The following is a 27,409-nucleotide window of genomic DNA, read 5'->3' on the forward strand; positions in this document are numbered from 1 at the left end:
GCTTTGTTCTCTGCAACCTCCATATTATGAGTATTTATTACTAATAATTATTAATATTATTGTTCAATGAGACACTGGTGCAATCTGCAACAAACTTCGTTAACCTAACACTTACCTTCCTAGTAAGGAAGATAAGCACTACCTAACCCTGGTTGGACTCCCCCTAGCCCAAGCCGCATCATCTTGTCAGTTCTTCACAGATTGTTTCTTTGCAGTTGTTGCTGTGTTGTGTTAGTTGCTAAGTTGCATGTGACTCTGTGTCCAATGGACTGCAGCCTGTCAGGTTCCTCTGTCCATGGGATTTCCCAGGGAGAATACTGGAATGGGTTGCCATTTCCTTCTCTAGGGGATCTTCCCAACTCAGGATCAAACTCACCTCTCCTGCATTGGCAAGTGGATTCTCTACCACTGAGCCACCAGGGAAGCCCTGTATCTTTGTAGAAAAGGTATAAAAACTTCCTGCGCTAGTCTTTTCTTCTGATCTTCATTCTTTTGTGAAGACTTCCATGAGCATGTAAAAATTTAATAACATCGGTGTGCTTTTGTCCTGTTAATGTCTTTATCACTTAACTTTCAGACCTGGCCAGGATGGAGGAGAACTTTTTCCTACAGCTTCCTAGAAGAGGTGATGCTCCAAGTTGGTCTGAAGGACAAATTATTTCGGTAGGAAGAGAAGGGAAAGGTGGTTTGGGCAGTGAGGATGGTTAATACGAACTTCGGAGAAGGAGGGACTGGAAAAGTTGTGCTTTTCAGAAAGTGCAGATGATTCAGTATGACCACAGTTAGGGTAAGAGGGAGGGATGGAGTGGCAGAAAATAAAGTTGACAGGTGGGAAAGAGCTGATCAGGAGGTTTGAGTTTTATTTAGAATCTGGATTTTCAGGCCAGATTTTGACCTTTTGTTATATGCACAGACTCTTCAGTGTATCACAACGTGAAATGGTGAGGTGCAGTAAAAAGAGTAGTAATTTAATAAAACTTGGGTTGCAATATTGGTTCCTCCACTCGCTTCCCTTCAGTAGAAAACAACAAACTAACAACAGTAACAACCTCTATCTTCAGTGTTTTGCGAGTAATAAATTCAGTAAAGTGCCTGGTCCATGGCATCATTCAGTAAATTCGTTTTCCCTCCTCTTTTTCCCCTGGGCCAGTAGGCTGTAGGCCGGGCGGCTAGACGACGCTCCTCCAAAATGCAGACCGAGCGGTGCCGGTAGACTGGCTGGCGGCTTTCGGGTCCCCGTCTGTCCGTAGGTCGAACCTGGGCTTCGCCGCACGGGGGCGCTCTAGGTTGCTCCTCGGCACTCTATGGTTGTCCCTCGCCCCGGAAGTGGTTTCCGGCTGGGGTTGATAAGGTCGGGCCATGGTGGGGCAGAGGTTGGGAAGATGGCGTGGCGAGGCTGGGCGCAGAGAGGCTGGGGCTGTGGACAAGCGTGGACTCTGCCAGTGTGCGGCGGCAGCTATGAAGAGCTCACTGCGGCCCTGGCCCCGTCGCGGCTGCTCCGGCGCAGGTAATGACCGACCTCCGGGCTTCTCGCGTCTCAGACCTGCGATTCCGGCCGCGCATCCTCAGGTGCGGAGGCCGTGCGGGCCTCTTGTGCCTCCCCTGCCTCACCCCCTCTTCTCTCGCGTCCCTCCTCTCTCTCTTCCTCTTACGCCTCCGTCCAGTCTTCGCTTCTCGTCGCGCCACCTCGCCCCGGGTGCTCAGTGACCATCCCCGGCCCAGATCTCCGTGAGCCCGCGGTAGCCTCTTTCTCGGGAGGGGCGTGTCGGGAAGGGGAAGTAATCTGTAAAGGGCAGATTGGGCACCATACCTCATAATCCCGCGAGCAAATAAAGAATTAACACAGCTGGTAGAGTCGCAGGGCCTAGTTTTTAATCTCTTATCAATTTTTATAAAAGCTTTGTTTTTCTACAGATTACTTCTTCAGAGGAATTTATGAGGGAAGGCGGAGTCAGAGGAGGGCATCACTTTGCCTCTTGCAAAATGGTAGGAGAGGCTTTTCTGTTAAACGAGTTGAGACAAGGGAATATTTGGTTTTCAGATGACTTGGAAAGAAAACTTGATTTTTCCTGAGTAGAAGCTGTGTGAAGAGTATGGTCTATCAGTGTTTGCCCTTTTTGCATTAGAATAGTTCAACTATAAATTGAGAGAAACCCCTTATCTAAGGTTCTAGTGTGTATTTGGCTCTGAATTTTCTTTCTGTTGTTTAACAGAGTTTCAGTTCCCCGTTTTCTTACTTGGTTAGATGAGTGCCTGAAGTCTACCTGATAGATGATAGCAAGAAGCCTTGTGTTTAGTTCAACACCAGCTCTGCTGCTACTAAGTCGCTTCAGTCGTGTCCAACTCTGTGTGACCCCATAGACGGCAGCCCACCAGGCTCCCCTGTCCCTGGGATTCTCCAGGCAAGAATACTGGAGTGGGTTGCCATTTCCTTTTCCAGTGCATGAAAGTGAAAGTGAAGTTGCTCAGTCATGTCGGACTCTTAGCAAACCCATGGACTGCAGCCTGCCAGGCTCCTCCATCCCTGGGATTTTCCAGGCAAGAATACTGAAGTGGGTTGCCATTGCCTTCTCCGTGAACACCAGCTCTGCTGCTGCTGCTGCTAAGTCGCTTCAGTCGTGTCTGACTCTGTGCGACCCCATAGATGGCAGCCCACTAGGGTCCTCTGTCCCTGGGATTCTCCAGGCAAGAATACTGGAGTGGGTTGCCATTTCCTTCTCCAATGCATGGAAGTGAAAAGTGAAAGTGAAGTCTCTCAGTCTTGTCTGACTCGAGCAACCCCATGGACTGCAGCCTACCAGGCTCCTCCGTCCATGGCATTTTCCAGGCAAGAGTACTGGAGTGGGTTGCCATTGCCTTCTCTGGAACACCAGCTCTAGCCAGTGGTAAATAATTGAGGCTCCAATATGGTGGCTGCTGCTGCGGCTGCTGCTGCTAGTTACTTCAGTCATGTCCGACTCTGTGTGACCCCATAGATGGCAGCCCACCAGGCTCCCCCATTCCTGGGATTCTCCAGGCAAGAACACTGGAGTGGGTTGCCATTTCCTTCTCCAATGCATTGAAGTGAAAAGTGAAAGTGAAGTCACTCAGTCGTGTCCAACCCTCAGCGACCCCATGGACTGCAGCCTTCCAGGCTCCTCCATCCACGGGATTCTCTAGGCAGGAGTACCGGAGTGGGGTGCCATTGCCTTCTCCCCAATATGGTGGAGCCATCCTTAATTTTCAGATCATCTGGAGTGTCTGTATATTTCCCAGGCCTTACCTCAATCCTGTCGACTTGCCTGGTGGGCAGAGGTGGGTTGGGGGAAAGGAGGTGGGTTGTGGGAGAAGCGGGAAAGAACCTGTAGTTCTAAACAAGCACTGAATGTAGGATCAGAGATTTGTGGTAAACTGGCTTACATTGTACTTAACTTCATGATACAGGGGAACGTGGAGCCTTAGCACTAACCTAAAACTCCTGAGGAGATGGGAGAATGAGGAGGTCAGGTGGAGGTGGTAATTTATATCAGTGGTCCTGATTCCATTCTTTATTCCAAACCCCAGTTGAAATTGCATAGTTTGAGAGGGAAGAAGAGTGAATGTAGCTATTAGGAAGCAACAGGTGTTCAATATTCAAGATCTGTTTTAGGAAGGGAAAGGAAAAGAAGAACAACTTGGTTAAAGAGGAGGTTCCAGTAAAAATGGAGACCATTTGAAACAAATACATGTGGTGTTGAAGATTACCATCACACGTTTTAGTTTGTCATTCATATGCAGAGTTTGAAATTGACATTATTTGGGGTGACATTGAAAAAGAGATTGTGGGTGAGCCCGAAATGTAACTTCTAGAAAGAAGCAAATTTCTTTGTATGTAACTTTATTAGATCTGCTTTCACTTCTCGAAGTTCTAAAATTAGTATATGGAGGAATGAAGTCAGTGATATGATTAAAACAGAGGTCTGGGCTTAGTCCTTGTGATTTTTTGTTGTAACAGGAGTGAAGTGTGGCTGAGAATTTGCTTTTTTTTTTTTTTTAACAAGAACTACAGGTAGTGATATTCCTCAAAATTTCTGCAAACTATAATGGCAGGCCCAAAGCAGCCTGCCAGTGAAGAATGGTTTCTGTGCTTTAAAAGACTGAACAGTATGCCACAGAGATATAAGTTGTTTTTCACAAAGACTAAAATATTTATTGTCTGGCTCTTTACAGAAAATGAAGAACATCTCACTTAGAGTTTTTAGAAACTTTACCATTGTCAAACTGTTGGCAGCACTTCTGAAAAATGGTTTAGGCTTGAAAGAAGCCTGCATAATTTTTCAGTTGTATGTATCATTTATATGGAGCGTAAATCTTAAATTTAGACTGGGATGACAGTCTTAAGATATATTTAAATACTTGACAAATTAGTAAAATCTGGTATATTTATTTCCCTTTTAATCTTCCACGTATTAACTCAGGATGAGTTTTAAGAAAATAACTGTGACATGCTTACGCCAGTCAGGAGCTTGGTGTACCTCCCCCAACCAAATGGCTGGAAATTCCAGGGTACTCTTTCGAGAGGGAAAGAGGATGTGGATGTTATGCTGGGAATGAGCCAAAAATGCTCACTGTCAGTCCTAGTTAAACTTTCCTATTGGAATTCTTCGTTTGTTTACAAATCCTATTTTTAAAATTCTAACTAGTTAGGATTAACCTGTAGATAACTATTGTAATTTAAGTGGAAATATTGTTGGAAGAGTGGGGGATTCATTTCTAGCTCCTGGTATTCAAAGTGGTTCATGAACTAGCAGTTTAGGACAGGGGTTTGTCAGACTTATTTTATAAAAGTCTAGATAGAAAATAGGGCCATGTAGGTCTTTGTCAGATATTATTTTTCTTTTAAACAACTCTTTAAAAATGCAAAAGCTGTTTTAAGTTGGAAGACCAAATTCTCTCTGCAGGCCATAGTTTTGTCAGTCTGGAATTTAGGAGCTTGTTTAGAAATGCAGCATCTCAGAGTCACCCTAGACCTACTGAATTAGAATCTTTTTTTTTTTTTTTAAACAAGATCCCCAGGTGATTTGTGTAGAGACTAAAGTTTTCCCCACATCTGTGGTAAATCTCAACTTTTCAACCCTCCCACACTTGAGAAACCTGCTGCTGCTGCTGCTAAGTCGCTTCAGTCGAGTCTGACTCTGTGCAACCCCATAGAGGGCAGCCCACCAGGCTCCCACATCCCTGGGACTCTCCAGGCAAGAACACTGGAGTGGGTTGCCGGGGAGCCCTTAAAAAATACTGATGCACTCACTGATCCCATCCCTGCTGCTAAGTCACTTCAGTCATGTCCGACTCTGTGCGACCCCATAGACGGCAGCCCACCAGGCTCCCCCGTCCCTGGGATTCTCCAGGCAAGAACACTGGAGATGCTAATTTAATTGGTCTGATGTGAAGCCATGGTGTCCTGTTTTTAAGAGCTTACCAGGCAGTACTAAGGTATAATATAGGAAAGGAAAAGCTGTTTTCTGTCTACCAATATTAGGTTTATTGGCTGGGGCCCTGCCAGACTAACAAAAAACCAGGTTAACAAGGGGAAAATGTGCTTTGTACATATACCTGGAAGTACTCAGTGATGAGTAACCAAAAGGGATGGTTAGAACTTGGTCTTATATACATTTTAACAAAAGAACAACAAAGTTTTAGAGAAATGAGAAGGCAAAGGGAAAGGACTTTGAGTTTCTAGGGCAGCAAATAGTGGGAAGTTAATATAGGGGTGAGTTAGTAAAGATTGTTATGTAGATTCCTCTGATGTTCTCTGAGTTAAGGGTCTTGAGTTGTCTTGTGGTTAATTCTGTCCTTCCTGGTAGAGACGGGTGGGGGTACACCCTTACAAGTGTGTATCCTGCTTCTAGGCCTATAGGGGCAGGGCAGAGAGTTTTTCTTATATCTGCTGCTTCTCAGTTGTCTTCAGCTCAAAATAATCCCCGTGCCAAAGTAGCATATTTGGGGGTGGAGTATTCTGCTCCTCTTCAGGAGCCAGCGTTGAGAATTACTGTTCCAGACTATGCTTTCAGAGTCATAACTGCTTCTGCCGCAGTTAATGTGGTAGATTTTAAAACATGGCCACAGTCATTTGCAGCTTTTCTCATCTGAAGCTGGAATCTATTTCCCTTTTTCTTGAAGCAGGGTTGGCATGTGGAAGAAGTAATGTGCAAGGTTCAGAGTCTGGACCTCAAGAGGCCTTGCAGCTTTATCCTTATCTGTCTTGGAACACTCTCACTGCTATGGTTAAAGCTCTTGTTAGACTAGACTAGAGATTACCGAGACCATTTAGAAAGAACCAGCTAACAGCCAGTACTGAGGCTCCAGATATGGCAGGGAGGCCATCGTAGCCTTTCCAGCTCCAGTTGAGCAGCCAGATAACTGGCTGCATGAGTGATTCCAGATGAGACCAGCAGAAGAACTGCTCAGCCGAGGGCAGCTACCTCACAGAGTCATGCGATGTAATTAGGCTTTCAGGACAACTAAGTCTTGGGGCAGTCTGTTATGCAATAATAAATGAGGCAACTGGGGAAGTTGCTGCTAGATATGGATCTGCTGACCAGAGCAGGAACTGTGCTGCCTCCACCTTCCTCGGGAGTGATGCCTGTGTCCTGCCTCCTCACTAAACCCAGTTCTGGCTGGCGAATCTGATGAGAAGGCATTGGTCACGTCACGACTCTAACCGAAAGGATATCTGTAAAACAGTTTGTAGCTTCCCAGTCCCTGCAGCATATGAATGTACCTTTGCTGTTGCTGTTGCTGTGTCACTTCAGTCGTGTCCGACTCTGTGCAACCCCATGAACTGCAGCCTACCAGGCTTCTCCATCCATGGGATTTTCCGGGCAACAGTACTGGAGTGGGGTGCCATTGCCTTCTCCTGAATGTACCTTAGGTGAAAGGAATAAGTGTTCAGTGAACCAAGTCACAGTACTTAATTCTATCCAATAAGTTCTGTATGTCCAGCTGTAACATATATATTCTGCATCTGAACTGTACCTGGGGCTAGTTTGTGTATCATGTTCTTTGTGTCCTCAGCCCCACACTTAACTTTTGTTGAGATTCTCAAGATAAACATTAGTCTAGGCAAAAGTTTATCTCAAGATAAACATCAGTCTTTGACACAAAGCCAGATTCCCAACCTGGCATGTTTGTGTTCCTTCTCAGGCATTGTGCTTCAGAACTGTAAATGAGTTGAAGAACTGTTGAAGTAGTCTTTCATTAGAAGCGATTGAGTACATATCCTGTAGTATTAAGCTATTGGAGATACAAAGAAATCTCATCCTTCATATTTCTTGGTCTAAAAAGAGAAAAGTGTGGCCTAGTGGTTAGGATTACAAGGACCTCATTGCCATGGCCTGGGTTCAGCCCCTGATGAGAGAGCTGAAGTCCTGGGAACCTTGTGGCACAACTCGGGGCGGGGGGGGGGGGGGGGGGGTGGGAACCAGCTGCCAACTACACTGGGTTACAATTTCTAACCATTTACAAGGAAACATTGAAAGGAAATGTATTCCTGTAACTTTGTGTCACATCTTTTGTTTTTTGACACACAGTGGTGTTGCTTTGTTTACTAGACCTCGCTGTAAATTAGGGCTTAAACCCTGGTAGCTCAGACAGTCAGGAATCCGCCCACAATGTAGGAGGCCTGCAGTGCAGAAGGCCTGGGTTCAATCGTTGGGTCAGGAAGGTCCCCTGCAGAAAGGAGTGGCTACTCACTCCAGTATTCTTGACCAGAGAATCCCATGAACAGAGGAGCCTGGTGGGCTACAGTCCATGGGGTCATAAAGAGTTGGACACAACTGAGCGGCTAAGCACATTAGTCTAAATTACTTTGGAGTATTTAAGAAAAATCAAATCCAATTGCAAAGGATTGACACACTTTTAAAGGTGTTATCAGTTAGGAATGCCCTTGCTGCTGCTGCTGAGTCGCTTCAGTCGTGTCCGTCTCTGTGCGACCCCATAGACGGCAGCCCATCAGGCTCCCCCGTCCCTGGGATTCTCCAGGCAAGAACACTGGAGCGGGTTGCCATTTCCTTCTCCAATGCATGAAAGTGAAAAGTGAAAGTGAAGTTGCTCAGTCGTGTCCTACTCTTAGCGACCCCATGGACTGCAGCCCCAGGCAAGAGTACTGGAGTGGGGAGGAATGCCCTTGGTGGTAAGTTAATTGTTGCTTAAATATATGAGAGAAATACTTAGCTCTTAGAAAGATGGTAACAGTAACCCTGTATGCGAGACCGCAAAAGAGACACAGATGTCTAGAACAGTCTTTTGGACTCTGTGGGAGAGGGAGAGTGTGGGATGATTTGGGAGAATGGCATTGAAACGTATAATATCATATATGAAATGAATCGCCAGTCCAGGTTTGATGCATGAGACAGGATGCTTGGGGCTGGTGCACTGGGATGACCCAGAGAGATGGGATGGGGAGGTGGCTGGGAGTGGGGTTCAGGATGGGGAACACGTGTACACCCATGGTTGATTCATGTTGATGTATGGCAAAACCAATACAATATTGTAAAGTAAAAAAAAGTACTTAGCTTAAAATGATTGGTAGGTAACTGTTGTCTTTGCTCAGTTGCTCATAAAATGTCAAGGTTAGTACCTGAAGTCCTTGGCCTTTCTCTTGACATTCAAGATAACTGCCCTGTCTCTAGAGACTTACATCCTTTTTTTCAAGGCAAAAAGAAGTGGGAGGGATGTAACATTAGTGATACCTCCATTTTTACTGGATAAGCAAAACCTTTTCAGGAGGTTTCTAAATAATTGTCTCATAGAACTCTGTAATATGGCCACCCCTAGCCATAGGAGCGGAGAAGGCAATGGCACCCCACTCCAGTACTCTTGCCTGGAAAATCCCATGGATGGAGGAGCCTGGTAGGCTACAGTCCTCGGGGTCGCTAAGAGTAGGACACAACTGAGCAACTTCACTTTCACTTTTCACTTTCACGCATTGGAGAAGGAAATGGCAACCCACTCCAGTGTTCTTGCCTGGAGAATCCCAGGGACGAGGGAGCCTGGTGGGCTGCCATCTATGGGGTCGCACAGAGTCAGACACGACTGAAGTGACTTAGCAGCAGCAGCAGCCATAGGAGAGCCTCATAAAGTGAAGATATTTATCTTTCTTAGCGTCTGCAGTAAAAGCAGGCAATAGAACAAGAAATAGAAAAGTAGATTTGCAATTTGCCATTCAGTAGTTATTTGCTAAAGGATAAAGCTTTGGTTTTCCCAGTAGTCAAGTACGGATCTGAGAGTTGGACCGTAAAGAAGACTGAACATGGAAGAATTGATGCTTTTAAATTGTGGTGCGGGAGAAGATTCAAGAGTCCCTTGGACAGCACGGAGATCAAACAAGTTAATCCTAAAGGAAATCAACCCTTAATATTCACTGGAAGGACTGATGCTGAAGCTCCAGTACTTTGGCCACCTAATGCGAAGAGCCAGCTCACTGGAAGAGACCCTGATGCTGGGAAAGATTGAGGGCAGGAGGAGAAGGGGGTGACAGTATGAGATGGATGGCATCACTGACTCATTGGACATGAGTTGGAGCAAACTCCAGGAGATAGTGAAGGACAGGGAAGCCTGGCGTGCTGCAGTTCATGGGGTCGCAAAGAGTTGGTTACTACTTAGCAACTGAACAAACAACAAATTCATAAGCCTGGTGACAGATTCTGAAGGAATTCAGAGCCATTCTGAGTAACAGTTGGCATTGTTTGAATAAGTGCATTGCTTTCCAAAATAGATTTTGTTGAAAGGAGTAGCACTTATTTGTAAGTACAAATTCTGACTTACTAAAAGTTTTAAGGTGAATTACTTTATCATTACCCATCCTTACCACGTGATGTCTGAAAATTTGAACTGTGCTGTGGACTCAGTATTGAAGAGCAAGTTAGATGAGTAATAGTAGTAACAGTAGCTACTCCATGTTTCTGAGTTTTATGTTTCCATATGCCTGCTAGATATCACCTGGGTGCTCAAACACTATTGCAATATAGCTTACATCTGGTAAAATGTATAAGTGTTAAGTGTATAGCCCCTTAGTGCTGACAGATGTATACACCTGTGCAACTGTCACCTAAAAATAATGTCCATCATTCCAGCAAGTTCCCTCTTGCCTCTTTCCAGTCAAGTGATTAAGCAATCACTATTGATTTTGATCACCACAGATTATTATTTTTTAACCACAGGTAATTTTTGCCTAGTTTTCAGCTTCGTGTATATATATATACACGCCATCACACAGTTGCATTATGTGCTCTTTTGTGTTTGACTTCTTTTGCTCAGTGTTTTTGAGATTCATCTGTGATGTGTGATCGGTAGTTTTTCATTGAGTAGTTCAGTTGGCCCTGTGTATCTCCAGCTTTCTCATCCATGGATTCAACCATGTTGATGGGGAATGTCAGCTATATTTTCTATAAGGGATTTGAACATCCAGAATTTGGTATCTGCAAGAGGTCCTAGAACCAATCCCCAATAGATGCTGAGGGACAACTGTATTCCATCATATAAATATACCAAACTTTCTCCTTTCCCCAGTTGATAGCAGTTTAAGTTCCAATTTTTTAGCTGATAGAATTGTGCTGCAATGACTGCAAGCATTTTAAACAGTGCCTAAGATGGAATTATTCATCTCTCCTTCTACTTTCCTGTTTTGGTGCTTCTGATTTTCGTTGTCTTAGTGAATGGTACCACTTTCCTTTCAGTTATTCAAAATAAAACCAATAATTGTTCTTGATCCCTTTTTTCTGAAGTAATTGTTGACCCTTTCTTTATTAGGGATTGGCCTTGGTGGTAGAGATATAATGAACACAGAAGTGACAATCCAATTACAGTACAGCCAGTGAATGAGAGAAGGTTAAGAGTATATACAAGGTATTTTAGGACTCTAGGAGTGCAAAGAATACACTCAGCCTGGGGGAGGTTAGGACTGCTGCTTGGAGGAGTACGTGAGCTGAAGTTCGAAGGGCACAGAAGAAGTTAGAGAAGCACATCCTGCGACAAAGGAGCGCGTTGCGAAGTTTGATAGATGATGAGACATTTACTGTGTGGTTCCAGGCAGGGGAATAAGAAAGGTATTTGCGTTTAATAAAATGTGAAGGATGAATTGGAGTAGGGAGGTATTAAAAGCAATGAAATCTGTTAGGAAATGGTAAAGTATTCCAGGTCAGAAGGGATGAGCTAATGGATTGTGTTGGAATTAAGGAGAGAATGTTGGTCCTCTGAGAGAGCATTTGAGGAGGTGTTGAATGTTTGTGGAAGAATAATATGAGGAAAGAAGAAAATGCAACATGTTAAAACAAATGTTTGAACTTAAATAAGCTGTTGGCATAAACTAGGCATGAGATAAAGGACTAAATTAAGAATGGAAAGAATGTTATTTGCCAGAGTTGATTTTTAATTAGATGGTAGGAATTAAGGAGATGGTAAAAATTAAGGAGAGAGAATAATAACTTCTAGATTTTTAATCTTAGTGGTTCAGAGAACTGTGGGACCACCGAAGGAGTAAGGAAGTCGGAAAATGGAGCTGTTTGTAGAGGGGGCTGAATTCCCTTTTGAATATATTGGTTTTTGAAGTGATGGGGAGCATGCCTGCATGCTTAGTCATGTCCACCTCTTTGTGACCCCATGGACTGTAGCCTACCAGGCTCCTCTGCCCCTGGGATTCTCTCAGCAAGAATACTGGAGAGGGTTGCCATTTCCTTCTCCAGCCAAGTAGAAATATTCAATATATAGTTGGAAATACAGGATAAGAAAATTGAGGCTGGGACTCGAGACATATATTTGAGTTACTTGTTTAGATGTCATCCAGGCCACAGAAATGAAATTTTTCTTTTTACTCAACCAGAGTGTTTCAGGGTGTGGGTTACAAAGATGAGAAGACCTGTCTGATTGCTTTCAAGCAGTTTTATGAGTGTAGAAAGGTAGTATGTTTAGAGTATAATGAGAACAGTCAGGAAGAGGCCTCTGCCTGGTCTACCTGGGAGAAATTACCATTTGACAAAAGAAAAAAGCTTTTTATTGGATTGTAAACTGTGTGGAGGAGGAGTACAAATTGTTTTATTTATTGATACACAGTAATAGTCCAGACATGCCCTGTAAAGCTGCTGCAGTGTGTCTCTCCTTTTTCATAAGAGCATGTTCACTGTTTTGACTGAATCCTCCCGGGAGCAGGAGTCTCGGTGGCTTTGGGGCTGCAGAGCGAGAGTAAACTGAGTTGGTGGCTGCAGGCTAAGAGGGGAGGCTCATAGAGGTTGCTGTTGGCAAGATGCAGTTCAGTTTCTAATCTGCCATTTTCTTCTGTAGGTTTAACTTTTTTATTCAGCAAAAATGTGGATTCAGAAAAGCACCCAGGAAGGTTGAACCACGAAGATCGGACACAAGCAGTGAAGCGTACAAGAGAAGTGCTTTGATTCCTCCTGTAGAAGAAACAGCCTTTTACCCTTCTCCCTATCCTATAAGGACTCTTGTAAAGCCTTTGTTTTTTACTGTTGGGGTAAGAGCTCACATTAATATGAGTTACCTACATTGCCTCAGGTGTGGCGTTAAAGTACTGTTCGTCGTGTTTGGGCTCCCTTAATGACACATGGAGGGGCATCAAAAGGATCTGGAGTCGTGATTATAAGAAAACATGAATGGGGTAATTGCTGTTAGCGCATGGTTCACTCATGTAAGCCCTGGAGAAGAAACTCATGGGCCTCTTACTTGGTATAACATTGCAGGTGATACTGAGTTGATATTTTTAATTTTATTGAAAAAGTTCTAATTGTAAGCAGGTCCCAGGGTACTGTGAAGTTAATAAAATGGGAAACAGTGAAATGTTCACCTAATAAGTTTCAGTGTACCCGATGTTCCTTATGTTCATAAAAAGTGATGAAAATGAAATAATATCCTTGAAACTATGTATAGGTCTATTTCTTAAAAAAATTTTTTGTAATATGTTTGTTTTATGTAGTTTACAGGCTGTGCATTTGGATCAGCTGCTATTTGGCAATATGAATCACTGAAATCCAAGGTCCAAAGTTATTTTGATGGTATAAAAGCTGATTGGTTGGATAGCATAAGACCGCAGAAGGAAGGAGACTTCAGAAAGGAGGTAAAGATAAACGTGGCTTTTGTTTATTCTAGTTGATAAGTTTTTGAAGTCTGGTTATTATGAAGTGTTTTTAATAGCAACGTTAGGTCAGTAGATATGAAGTCAGTGCACTTAATATTCTTCTTTATTCACTGTAGTAGTTTTAGTCACCAAATTGTGTCCAACTCTTGCGACCCCATGGACTGTAGCCCATGAAGCTCCTCGGTCCAAGGGATTTCCCAGACAAGAATACTGGAGTGGGTTGCCATTTCCTACTCCAGAGGATCTTCCCAACCAGGGGATTGAACCCTCGTCTCCTGCATTGCTGGTGGATTCCTTACTGACTGATTCCTTACTGACTGAGCCACTGAGTATTAATGTTTTATATGGCTGGCACTGTGGTGGTCAAGTGTTTCAAGAAGTTCGTCCCTCTACCCACATATACCAAGAATCACCACAAATAGTTGTTAAAAATTACTGTTGTGCATTTTCTTCCAGCTCTTCTAATGGCCACTGTTTTTACTTGCATCATCTGGATGGATGATTTTGGAGTACATGTTGGAATCAGAGGGCGTTTTATGTTTGAGGGGTAGAGATACTGTGTGGATTTTAGAAAGCTTCTTAGTGACATTATGTTTATATGTCTCTGATAAATACCTACTGTTGATGTTTCTAATTGTGCTTGGATTGAGGATGCAAGAAAAGGGTACAAATGCAGAGCTTTTAGAACTTTTCCTTACTTCATATGCATGTTAATGACCTTCCTCACCTTTTAGAGAAAGCATATATTTTGTTTCATTTGACAGTGCTTATTGAGCAGAGCCTGTAGGCCAATTTGTGAATCTTTCATTTTCAGGCACTTCCTTTTATTTTTTCGTGGCAGCACACTGCCCTTCCAGTTTGGAGATGAGTTGGTGTCCTCTTCGGTTTTCCCCTTCCACTTTTTTCCTGGCCAGTGAGAGGCTGAGAGGGCAGCCGTGGGTGTTCTTTTTCTTAATGATAGTTGAGGTTCCTCTAAGTTGGGAGGATTCATTCCTCCTTGTTTCCCCATCAACACAAGAAGCATGAGCCCTACCTGTTCTAGAGAGGCTTTTGTCAGAAGAACAATTGATGTAATTTTGCGGGTAAAACCTGCAATAATGAGCAAAGGTTTTTATTTAGTACAATATGTTTGAGAAGATGGTAGTGCTGACCTATTCCACATTCCTGGATCCCTTTAAAAGCTACAGGCTTCTGAAGTATAAAGTTTTGGTATCCAAATTGTTCCTTGAAATGGTGAAAATGACACAAATGATATACATAATCTTCATCCAAAGATGAGTTTGTTTGAGATAGGTAAATGATAGGGTATAAAATGTAAAATCTGGTTAAAGTTGAAGTAACACATAAAGAAAACATGGGGAATGAAAGTCCTGGGAACCCATGCCACACTACTGCAGCAAGTAAGGTGTGAGAGCTCACATACATTTAATTTTACAGTTGACCCTTGAACAATGCAGGGCTTGAGGCGCTGATCCTCCACGTAGTGGCAAACGTGCATGTAACTTTATAGTTGGCCCTCCGGAACAGTGGTCCCACGTTGGTGGGTTCTGCCAGCTGCAGATGGTACAGTGTATATGGTGTAGTACATATTTACTGAAAAAAATCTTCGTTTAAGTGGACCAATGCAGTTCAAGCCTCTGCTGCTCAAGGGTCAACTGAATTACAAAAATGAAATCATTGTTGAATATGGATCAAATACATACTACTGAGTTGTAACTTTTTTTTTTCTGACCTTGGATTTCTTTCAGTATTAGTATACAAAGTCTGGCTCAAGTTTCATGGTGAGAACATGTATATATTTTTTAATTAAAAAGCTTTAATCATGGAGGGAAGTCCCTGGCGGTCCAGTAGTTAGAACTTCAAGCTCCCTCTACAAGGGAACATGATTTCAATCCCTGGTCAGGAAACTAAGGTCCTGCGTGCCACGTAGTGTGACCAAAAATAAATAAAAAAATTATACATGAATAAAACTTTAATCATGGAAAATTTCAAAAGTAAAGTAAAAGAGTAAAGAGGATAAAGAAAATAGTATAATGAACCCCTGTCATCCTGCATCAACAGTTACTGACACACAGCGACTTTGTTTCGTCTAGTCCCCTTTCCTTCCCATCCTTTCCCACCACTGATTACTGTAAAGCAAATCCTAGGCATCACCTCAGCATGCTCAGTCACTAAGTCTTGTCCGAGTCTTTGTGACCCCATGGACTATAGCCTGCAAGCCTCCTCTCTCCATGGGATTTCCCAGGCAAGAGTACTGGAGCTGGTTGCCATTTCCTTTTCCAGGAGATCTTGACCCAGGGATTGAACCTGAGTCTCCTGCATTGGCAGGTGGGTTCTTTACCCACTGAGCCATCGGGGAAGCCCCATTCTAGGCATATATCAATTATAAAAAGTTAAACGTGTGTCCCTGATAGATTAGGATTCTGTCTTGTTCTAAACCTCAATCTAATATTATACCTTAAGGTATTTTTTGGTAGAAAATATTCTTGGTTGGAATTTTAAAACTAGATTGGGCCTTGGTGAATAATCACTTATTTGATGGTGTGCTAGGTGCTTTACATATGTCCTGATACTCCTCACAATAGTACTGCTAGGTACCTATTACCATCTCCATTGTACCTATCAGGAAACTGAAGTTTAGAAGTAGTTTGTTGAAGGTCATAGAGCTGATCGGTGGCTCTGTGTAGAGAATGCAGGCTGTCTGACTGTAAAACACCAGTGCTTCCCACTCTACTACATATTTATTATGTCTCTTGTTCAGTAGAGATTTTACTGATGAGGACTCTCATTTATGCACAAAGCATTTTCTTTCTTGCTTTTCATTTACATAGACTGAAAGTATTTACCATATGGTGATAAGCCATTTTCCTTCTGTTTTAGATTAACAAGTGGTGGAATAACCTAAGTGATGGCCAGCGGACTGTGACAGGTTTGTGTTAGCTTACACGTTTTAGCCATTCAAGGGAAGAGAAATCAAACCAAAAGGTACAGTATGTCGTAGTCAATGGCTTTTGTACCATGCTCATCAGTGGTATAGAAGACAGAATTTCTGTACCTTCAGGCTAATGTAATGGTTTGAAAATATTGTGGCATAAAGGTACTGTATATATGAGGCTCTGGGTTATTTTCTAATTTTAATCTAGATGATACTTATCAAATGATCTCTGTTGTAAAGTCCTAGCTTGTGAATAGCTTATGAGTAATTATTACTATCCTATTAAAGTACTCAAAGGGAACGCTGATTAAGTACCTTATTTATACAGCAGACTTTATACATATTGTCTCCCTTCCTCACAGGGTTGCTTACAGGGTAGTCATCTCCCTTTTTACAGATAAGGAAACTGGCTTTCAGAGAAGGAACTTTTCGAAGGTCACACTGCTACTAAGTAAGAACTGAATTTCAAAATCCAGGTCTGTCTCATCCTAGAGCCAGTTTTCTCTTCTACACCATGCCGTTTATAAGATCCTCTTTAAATGTGAGCATAACATGTGTATCACCATGATAATTTCATTTGTTTTTGGTAAGCTTTTATGGAAGACAGCTGGAGAAGGAAATGGCAACCCACTCCAGTATTCTTGCCTGGAAAATCCCATGGACAGAGGAGCCTGGTAGGCTACAGTCCACGGAGTAGCAAAGAGTCAGACATGACTGAGTGACTTCACTTTATGGAAGACAGTTCTGGCTCTTCAAGGTAAAACTTGTGCAATATTCTAAAAATTATGCAATTAGTTATTTGAGAAACTCAGGAAATGGATTTGTAAGTTAACAGTTGTACAGATAAAGGAAAAAAATCTTCCTAGAGAAATAGCAAAATACTGCTTTCCCTCAAATATGGTTAGACTTAATGGTACTCTTAATTTTTGATACCTACTTAAGTGGAGAAAAGATGCATTTGTTTCTTCATTCAGACTATTTCATATGTCTGGAAGGTTTCATTTTTCTGTCTCCCTGATGGAATTGATCCAGTCTTCAAGCTTATGGTTTAGACATTATTTCCTGCAGGGGGGAATTTTTTTTTTCTGAATTCGTTGCACTTTTTAATAACTTAAAATGCATGCAGATGCCACCACCCTTATGGCAGAAAGTGAAGAAGAACTAAAGAGCCTCTTGATGAAAGTGAAAGAGGCGAGTGAAAAAGTTGGCGTAAAGCTCAACATTCAGAAAACTAAGATCATGGCATCCGGTCCCATCACTTCATGGGAAATAGATGGTGAAACAGTGGCTGACTTTATTTTTCTGGGCTCTAAAATGACTTCAGATGGTGATTGCAGCCATGAAATTAAAAGACGCTTACTCCTTGGAAGGAAAGTTATGACCAGCCTAGACAGCATATTAAAAAGCAGAGACATTACTTTGTCCACAAAGGTCCCTCTAGTCAAGGCTATGGATTTTCCAATAGTCATGTATCAATGTGAGAGTTGGACTATAAAGAAAGCTGAGTGCGGAAGAACTGACGCTTTTGAACTGTGGTGTTGGAGAAGACTCTTGAGAGTCTCTTGGACTGCAAGGAGATCCAACCAGTCCATCCTAAAGCAGATCAGTCTTGGGTGTTCATTGGAAAGACTGATGTTGAAGTTGAAACTCCAGTACTTTGGCCACCTGATGCGAAGAGCTGACTCATTTGAAAAGACCCTGATGCTGGGGAAGATTGAGGGCAGGAGAAGGAGGGGATGACAGAGGATGAGATGGTTGGATGGCATCACTGACTCAGTGGACATAGGTTTGGGTGGACTCCAGGAGTTGGTGATGGACAGGGAGGCCTGGCATGCTGCTGTTCATGGGGTCACAAAGAGTCGGACACGACTGAGCAACTGAACTGAACTGAATGCAACCTGCTTTATATAATTGTACATGTGTCATCTTTGAGAACGATGTTGAGATTTTTCATTTTTGCTGTAACTCCTAGCATATATCTGGCACACAGTTCAGTTCAGTTGCTCAGTCCTTTCTGACTCTTTGTGACCCCATGGACTGCAGCACACCAGGCTTCCCTGTCCATCACCAACCCCAGAACTTGCTCAAACTCATGTCCATCAAGTCAATGATGTCATCCAGCCATCTCATCCTCTGTCGTCCCCTTCTCCTGCCTTCAGTCTTTCTCAGGATTAGGGTCTTCTCCAACACCACATTAGAGTCTTCTCCAAAACCACAGTTCAAAACATCAGTTCTTTAGCTCTCAGCTTTCTTTATGGTCTAACTCTCACATCCATACATGACTACTAGAAAAACCATAGCTTTGACTAGAAGGACCTTTGTTGGTGAAATAATGTTTCTGCTTTTTAATATGTTGTCCTGGTTTTTCATAGCTTTTCTTCCAAGGAGCAAGTGTCTTTTAATTTCATGGCTGCAGTCACCATCTGCAGTCATTTTGTAGCCCAAGAAAATAAAGTCTGTCATTGTTTCCCCATCTATTTGCCATGAAGTGATGGGACTGGACGCCATGATCTTCATGTTTTGAATGTTGAATGTTGAGCCAGCTTTTTCAGTCTCCTCTTTCACTTTCATCAAGAGGCTCTTTAGTTCTTCTTCACTTTCTGCCATAAGGGTGATACCATCTGCATATCTGAGGTTGTTGATGTTTCTCCCAGCAATCTTGTTTCCAGCTTATGCTTCATCCAGTCCAGCATTTCGCATGATGTTCTCTGCATATAAGTTAAATAAGCAAGGTGACAGTTTATATGGCACATAGTAAAGACATTCGGTTAAAATCTATTGAGTGACTCAGTGTTGATGAGATCTTGAATCAAAAGGTTGAGATTTTTCAAAGTATATTGCCAGCTATATAATTGATTAGCCAGTAAAATCTTAATAAATGATAACTTTCAAAAGAAACTCTGTAATAACACTTGTGTTTCCATTGAAATTAATTGGGCTTTTTGGTTTGTTTGCTTGTTTTTTGAAAATTAGTAGCCTTTAGGGTAGCAGAGTTTTAATTTCTTTTGATATTTTCAGAGTGCCTTACAGTTAGTTGATACCTAGTGTTCTTTGAAGATGATAAAGATTTTGTTGTTTAACATTTGAGGAAATGTGGGATCAGAAATTAAAACCTTTTTCATGCCAGGAAATAGTTTATTCAAAGAAGTTGGTATTTGGAGGTAGTTAAAAATCAGAATTCTTTCCCTTAGATGACGTTGCAGTCTGACTAAGAGCCTGAGTGTAAAGTACTTCAAATCGCATAAATGTGAATGGTCATGCTGCTACTGCTACTGCTACGTCGCTTCAGTCGTGTCCAACTCTGTGCGACCCCATAGACGGCAGCCCACCGGGCTCTGCCGTCCCTGGGATTCTCCAGGCAAGAACACTGGAGTGGGCTGCCATTTCCTTCTCCAATGCATGAAAGTGAAAAGTGAAAGTGAAGTCGCTCAGTCGTGTCCGACTCTTCATGACCTCATGGACTGCAGCCTACCAGGCTCCTCCGTCCATGGGATTTTCCAGGCAAGAGTACTGGAGTGGGGTGCCATTGCCTTCTCCGGAATGGTCATGCTAACGATCTTAAATATTTATTGTCAGGTTTATTAAGTGACTTTTAAAGGCTGAAGAAATGCTCTTTGATCTCTTCAGTGTTATCTCAGACTCCTCTTTCAGGACATACTTATGCTGATAGCAGTGAATCTAGCCTTACACTTGTTCGTGGTGCATTATAATCAGTTAGCCGCATAGTAAGATTTCAGTGGTTAATAAACTTATGCTTTAGTTATATCTTGTCTCTTTTCAGAGGTGCCAGTTCACTCCACTGACTTGCTTATTTAGCACTTTGGTTGCTTCCTTTAGGCTGATCTGAAGTGAGGTTCGCTTTGGTTGTTTGCTTTAGGTTGATCTGAAGTGAGGTTGGCTCAGCTGGCTTTTATTGAGGATTGATTTATGGGGTGATAGATTTATTCTGTGCCACCTTTTCCTTGAGTTGTGGAGGTCCTCTGAGTGGTTTTCTTTTTTCTTTTTGTGTTTTGAAAGAACTGAAGTCCTTAGGAGGCCACTGACCTAGGGAGTCTTCAAAGCTGTGTGAGACTAGTGTGCTTCTTTGCTCTGTAGTATTCATACCTAGACACTGGCAGCTTGAAATCTCTAGCAGGTTAAAGGTTTTGCAGTTTTACGCCAAACGTTTCATGTAAGAATTCCTTGCTGCCTGAATCTGGGTGGCAAGGTTTTGGTTATAGCAAATTCAGACAGCAATATGTTTTATCCACATGCATTTGTTCCCTTAGCTTTAGGTGCAGCAAGGGGTATCTCAGGTTTATTCACACCTCTTTGGATTCCTAGGTTTGGATAAGAACAGTTTAAATCATAAGGGATTTACTTTATCATAATTTACTTAATCACTAAGGTGAAATTCATGTATTCTCTAACATTATTTTAATGTTACCGTGCACATTTATTCATTTCACAATGATAGACGCCTGCTGCCTTGGGACAATCTGCTGCAATCTGTGCTTTGAATCAGCATCCAGATACCTGGGATCAGGGAAGGCTGTGTGGTTTATCAGAAAAGTAATGAGTGGAGGTTTGTTATAGCAGAAAGTGAAAGGTGGGGTGAAAACGTCCTTCCTTAGAGCTGAGAGCAGCTGATGGCTGCCCCTAGTTTTTGACTCTTCTATCTCAGTTCGTCCCTGGGAGTCACTGTGTCAGTATCTACCAAAGAACTGGTCTTAATCCCTTAATCTTTTTATTCTTACCTAGTTTAGGACTTTCTTTGGGTCTTAATTGTTTTACAGATACATCTCCCTAAACTTCATATTGCTCTGAAAAAATTATTAAAGTTCAGTTGGTGTCTGTAGGATGAGGGGGGTGCATCAAGTAGCATTCTTCAAAGTTAGACTCATCCCTGGTACTTTTATCTTTCAGCTAGTCTCCTGTATTGTGTTACTGTGCAAGACTTGCAAGCCTGTACTGGAGGTCCCCAGGCACCCCCACAGAGAGTTTTCCCCTCCATTTCTAGCTTTTAGAGGTGCCTGTGAGACACTTTTCAGGTTTTCCTGTTGGCTCAGCAGAATGCTGACTCTACTGTATTGGGTTTCAGGTAAAGCTGAGAGGGAAGAACCCGCTAAATTATTGTATCTGAGCGAGGAGGGGACAGGGAGAAGGAATATGGGGAGCAAAATCTCAACAAGCTGGCGTCACAGTTCCTATACTAGTTCGCATCGACCGTCAGTGCCAAAGTTTAAGCACTGCTGCACCCCAGGCCCTTGATCCTTGTGTCCCAACCTCTAAAGTCTGTGTTTTTCTTCTTTGCTCTTCTGTTTCTACCAGGATTAGTTTATTTTTTAGTTTTAGTTCTAGGGGAAAGGATAAGAAAAGTAATGCTCGGGTGCCATCTAGGCTGCAAGTACCATGTTAGTAGGTACTTTGCAAATACACATGTTATTGTTAGTCCTTATTATTAATCTTAAGAGCCCTGTTAGAAGTATCCTCATTGTTCAAATGGGGTAACTGAGGCTCAGGGAGGTTAATTAACTTGTCTGAGATCACACAGCTAGAAGGGCTGGAGATAGGAAACAAACTCTTTAGTTCAGAAAATACGCCTTTTATTACATCCTTTCACTTTCTGCTGTAGCAAACCTCCACTCATTACTTTTCTGATAAACCACACAGCCTTCCCTGATCCCAGGTATCTGATGCTGATTCATAAGCCAGATTGCAGCAGATTGTCCCAAGGCAGCAGGCATCTATCATTGTGAAATGAATAAATGTGCATGGTAACATTAAAATAATGAGCGAATATATAAAATAAAAAATAAATCTCTCTCACTATAGACTTCCAGTTCCATTCCCCATCCATAACTGTTGCCTTTTTAGTTGCTTATGTATTCTTCCAAAGCATCTGTTTTATAGGCGTTTATGTTTACATCTAACTATGGTTTAAACTATAAATGGTAGCATGTAATACATACTCCTCTACATCTTTATTTTTTTTCACTTAGTATTTTAAAAGGACATTCCTTACTGATATAAGTAGATCTATTGTATGCTTTAAAAAAATGTTTTATTGAAGTGTACCTAGAAGAACTTGCACATGTCATCTTCATGTGCAACTGATTTTCACAAACTGAGCACATCTACATAACTAGCACCTCGATCAAGAAATGGAAATTACCAGCATCCCAGATCATTCTTTGGAATGGTGCTTTAGTAGTCCATGCAAATGAATACTATTGTAACAAGTTTTCTATTAATGGATATTTAGGTTGTCGTTAGTCTTGCTTTCATAGGAAGATGGAAGATGGATAGTCTTTTTGGATTTCCCCTGATTCCAGGATGCTGTGGGACCAGTGCTTAATTTGTTTTGTGGATATTTTCCAGGAGAAGAAATTATAGCCACTGTGTAAGGCCGACAGAATGATCCCTGTGCCTGTAGTCCTGGTTCTCAGGGAACCTGAGGTAGGGACTGCTGAACTCAGTTCTTTGGCTGCTCCATGGATGTATGTGCTTGTCAATGTCTGGACTGGCCATGACTAGCTTCAGTCAGATAGGAGAGCTATGGGGGGATGAACTGGCCCATCTCAGAAACGGAAGGGATGCTGTAGTTAGCTACTGAACTCCACTGGGATAGTCTTTTTTCAGGAAAATAGAAAAAGAGGTTGTACCCCCTTCCTTGGCTAAGGAGGAAGATAGACTTGAAATCACTGAACCCCCAACAGTGCTTTCCAAATCAGTATATCCTTTTTTTAATTCATCGTTAAAAATAAAAACACAGTTCGTCCTTTCCTTGGACACCAATTTGAGGTTAGGGTGCTGACCATCCACACAGTCAAAAGTCTGTGAATAACTTTATAGACGGCACTTTGTTGGATGTTCTGCATCTGTGGAGGACTTCCCGGTGGCTCAGATGATAAAGAATCTGCTTGTGGTGCAGGAGATCCGGGTTTGATCCCTGGATAGGGAAAATCCCCTTGGAGAAGGGAATGGCTACCCACTGCAATATTCTTGCCTGGAGAGTCCCATGGATAGAGGAGCCTGGTGGGCTACAGTCCATGGGGTTGCAAAGAGCCAGACACAGCTGAGTAACTGACACAAACACTGCATCCGTGGATTCAACCAACCATAGCTCATGTAGTAACATAGAATTTATTGTTGGAAAAATCTTCATATAGGTGGCCCTGTGAAGCTTAAACTCGTGTTGTTCAGGTGCTAACTTGAATACAATGCAGTGGTTTTTATTATATTCACAGGTTTGTGCTACTATCACCATCACCTAAGCCCAGAATATTTTCATTAGACTGTAAAGAAACCCCATAGCCGGTGGCAGTCTCTCCCTGTTCCTCTCCTCCATTTGTCCTTAGACAGCCACTTTCTTTCTCTCTGGATTTGCCTGTTCTGGACACTTCATAAAAATGGAGTCACATAATAGAGGCATTTCGTGGCTGCTTCTTTCACTGATGTATAATATTTCACTTCTTTCACTTATGTGTAATGTTTTCAGAGTTCATTTACTGTGGCATGTGGCAGTACGTGCTGCTTTTTATGGCTAAATAATATTCCATTATATGGATATATCACATTTTGTTCATTCATCTGTTTTTGGACATTTATTGCCACTTTTTGGCTTCATGTTATAATAATGCTGCTGCCAAACTTTCATATATGTGTTTTGTGTGGACATATGTTTTCATTTCATTTCTCTTTGAGTATACCTAGAAGTGGAATTGTTGGGTCATATGGTACTCTGTTTAACTTCTTAAAAATTGTGGTAAAAAAAAAAACACATAAAATACACCATTTAAACCATTTTTGAGTGTAAAGTTCAGTGAAGTTAAGTATATTCACATTGTTATGAAGCATCTCCAGAACTCTCTTTTGTTTTGTGAAACTGACACTCTGTACCCATTATACAATGATTTCCCTTTATACCCCTTCCCCAGCCCTTGGTAAACTATCATGCCACTTTCTGTTTCTATAGTTTGACTACTTCAGATACCTCATGTAAGTGGAGTCATACAGTACTTGTCTTTTTTGACTGGCTTATTTCACTTAACATGTACTCAAAGGTCATCCATATTATAACATGTGACAGGACTTCCTTTTTTTAAGGCTGAATAATTTATTCCATTTTGTGTATGCACCACATTTTGTTTATCCTTTTGTTCTTTGATGGCCTTTTGCTTCCACCTCTTGGCTCTTGTGAACAGTGCTGCCAAGAACGTGGGTGTGCAAATCTTTTCGTGTCCCTGCTTTCGGTTCTTTTGGATATATAACCAGAAATGGGATTGCTAAATTATATGGTAGTTCCATACTATTTTCCATACTGTTTGCACCATTTAAAAATCCTACTGCATCCTTGCCAGCACTTGAAAATTTCTGTTTATGGTGTTTTTTAAAATGAGTGCCATCCCAATGGTTGTGAGGTGACACATTATTGTGATTTTGGTTTCTGTTTCTCTAATGGTGTCGCATGTCTTTTCATATTCTGGTTGGCCATTTGACTGTCTTCTTTGAATAAATGTTCAGAGTCTTCACTCACTTTAATCAGGTTGGCTTTTGTTGAGATGTAGGAGTTCTTTATATGGTCTAGATATTAACCCTTTATCAGCTGTGTGATTTGCAAATGTTTTCTCTCATTCTGTAGGTTGCCTCTCGTGTTCTTTGCACAAAAGCTTTTAGGTTTGATGTCACATCTGTCAATTTTTGCTTTTTTGTTTGTGCTTTTGGTGTCATATCCAAGAAATCATTGCCAAATCTAATGTTATGAAACTTTTCCCCTATTTTTTTCTAGGAGTTTTATAGTTTTGGTCTTAGCTTTAGGTCTCTAATCAGTTTTTAGTTAATTTTTGTATATGGTATAACAAAATGAGCAAAGTATTTGGACATTTATCCAAAGATGACTTTCAAATGGCCAACCAGCATATGAAAAGGTGGTGTAAGGTAAGAGTCCAGTGCATCCTTTAAGTGTGGATATCTGCTTTTCCCTGTGTTCTTTCTGTAGAGTTGCCAGGTGGTTTTCTAAAGTGAGTGTACCATTTTATATTCTCTTTGGCAATGTATAAGGATTCCATGTGTTATTACTTGTCTTTTTCTATCAGCAACTACAGTTTTTTTGGTATTTTTTTATTGTGATAAAATATACATAACATACAATCTATCATTTTAGTCATAAAATGTGTAATTCATTGGCATTAAGTGCATTCAGTGTTGTGCAACCATCATCACTATCAATTTCTGGAACTTTTCATCATCGCAAACAGAAATTCTGTACCTGTTAATAACTTCCTGTTCCTCTACCCCTTAGCCTTTGGTAACCACTATTCTACTTTCTGTTTCTATGACTTTGCCTATGTTTCATATAAGTGGAATTATAAAGTATGTTTTTGTGTATGGCTTCTGTTTAGCATACTGGTTTCCAGGTTCATTCATATTTTAGCATATATCAAAATTTCGTTCTTTTTAAATGCTGAATACTGTTTTTTTTTTTAATTAAAAAAACTGTAGTTGATTTACAGTGTTGTGTTAATTTCTGCTGTATAGCAAAGTGATTCAGTTATATATATATTTATACACATACATTCCTTTTTTAAAATACTCTTTTCCATTATAGTTTATTGTAGAATATTGAATATAGTTCTCTGTGCTATATATACAGTAGGATGTTGCTGTTTATCCCTTCTGTATACTAAAGCTTACATCTGCTAACCCTGACCTCCCAGCCCACCATCCCTCCTCCAGCTTCCTCCAGCTTCCTCCTGCTTGGGAGCCACAAGTCTGTTCTCTGTGTTTGTGAGTCTGTTTCTGTTTCAAGTGTGTGTGTGTGTGTGTTAGTTGTTCAGTCATGTCCTACTCTTTGTAGTCTCATGGGTTGTAGCCCAGCCAGGCTCCTCTGTCTATAGAATTCTCCAGGCAAGAACACTGGAGTGAGTTGCCATGCCCTTCTTCAAGGAATCTTCCTTACTCATGGGTTAAACCTGGGTCTCCCTCATTGCAGGCAGTTTCTTTACCTCCCGAGTCATCCCGGAAGCCCTCGATAGGTTCATTTGTGTCATATTTTGGATTCCACGTGTAAGTGATACATCATATTTGTCTTTCTCTTTCTGACTTCGCTTAGTATGATGATCTCTAGTTGCATCCTTGTTGCTATAAATGGTGTTTCATTTTTTATATCTGAATAGTGTTCCATTGTATATATGTGCCACATCTTTATCCATTCATCTGTTGATGAACATCTAGGGTTTTTTCATATATTGGCTATTGTAAATAAGTGCTGCTAAGAATATAGGGGTGCATGTATCTTTTTTGAGGTATGTCTGGGATATATGCCCAGGAGAGGGATTGCTGGATCATATGGTAATTCCTAGTTTTCAGAGAAACCTCCATACTGTTTTCCACAGTGGGCGCAACATCTTATATTCCCACAAACAGCATAGGAGGATTCTCTTTTCTCCACACACCTTTTCCAGCACGATGGCCATTCTGACCAGTGTGCAGTGATACTTCATTATAGTTTTAGTTTTGGTTTGCATTTCTCTAATAATTAGCAATTTTGAGCCTCTTTTCATGTGTCTGTTGGCCATCTGTATTTCTTCGTTGGAAGTTAAGCCCTTGTCAGTTGCATAGTTTGCAGATGTTTTCTCCCATTCTGTAGATTGTTTTTTTCATTTTGTTTATGGTTTCCTTTGCTATGCAAAAGCTTGTAAGTTTGACTAGGTCTCATTTGTTGGTTTTTGTTTTTATTTATTTTTGTTGCCTCAGAAGACCGACCTAAGAAAACATTTTATGTTTTCTTATGTATGATTTATGTCAGCATGTTTTGCCTATGATCTTTTGCAGGAGTTTTAAGGTGTCATATCTTATGTTTAAGACTTTAAGCCATTTTGAGTTAATTTTTGTGTATGATGAGAGGGTGTACTCTTCACTGATTTACACATGGCTGTCCCGCTTTCCCAACACCAGTTGAAGAGACCTTTTCCCATTGTATTAAGGCTGAATAAGATTGTGTTGTATGGATACACTACATTTTATTTATCCAGTCGATGGGCATTGGTTTGTTTTCACCTTTTGGCTGTCATGAATAATGCTGCTAAGAACATTTATGTGTAAGTGTTTTAGTCCCTGCTTCCTATTTTTTGGCATGTATATTTAGGAACGGAATTGCTGCATCATATGATAATTCTGTGTTTAACGTTTTGAGAAACTGCTGATTTTCACAGTAGTTGCACCATTTTATATTCTCACCAACAATGTACAAGAGTTCATTTCTCCTTATCTTTGCCAATGCTTGTTAGTTTCCTCTTTTCTTTCTTTTAATAACAGCCGTCTTAATGTATGGCAAGTGATATCTCATTGTTTTGACTGCATTTCCCCGAGCATCTTTTCACATGCAA

General features: G+C 41.5%; 1 protein-coding gene across 3 annotated transcripts in view; it reads left to right on the forward strand.

Moving 5' to 3' along the window:
- The first annotated feature begins 613 nt into the window (after positions 1 to 613).
- Positions 614 to 27,409, forward strand: part of PARL (presenilin associated rhomboid like) — a 55,108-nt gene continuing 28,312 nt past the window's right edge. The window contains exons 1-4 of one of the 3 annotated variants that reach the window (XM_059881183.1): positions 614 to 663; positions 12,295 to 12,484; positions 12,944 to 13,084; positions 15,986 to 16,034. In XM_059881183.1, coding sequence (XP_059737166.1) covers positions 629 to 663; positions 12,295 to 12,484; positions 12,944 to 13,084; positions 15,986 to 16,034 — 415 coding nt within the window. In that variant the 5' untranslated portion in view covers positions 614 to 628. 3 annotated transcript variants of the gene reach the window in all.

This window comes from Bos taurus, chromosome 1 (genome assembly GCF_002263795.3).
Source record: "Bos taurus isolate L1 Dominette 01449 registration number 42190680 breed Hereford chromosome 1, ARS-UCD2.0, whole genome shotgun sequence".
Classification (NCBI taxonomy): Eukaryota; Metazoa; Chordata; class Mammalia; order Artiodactyla; family Bovidae; genus Bos; species Bos taurus.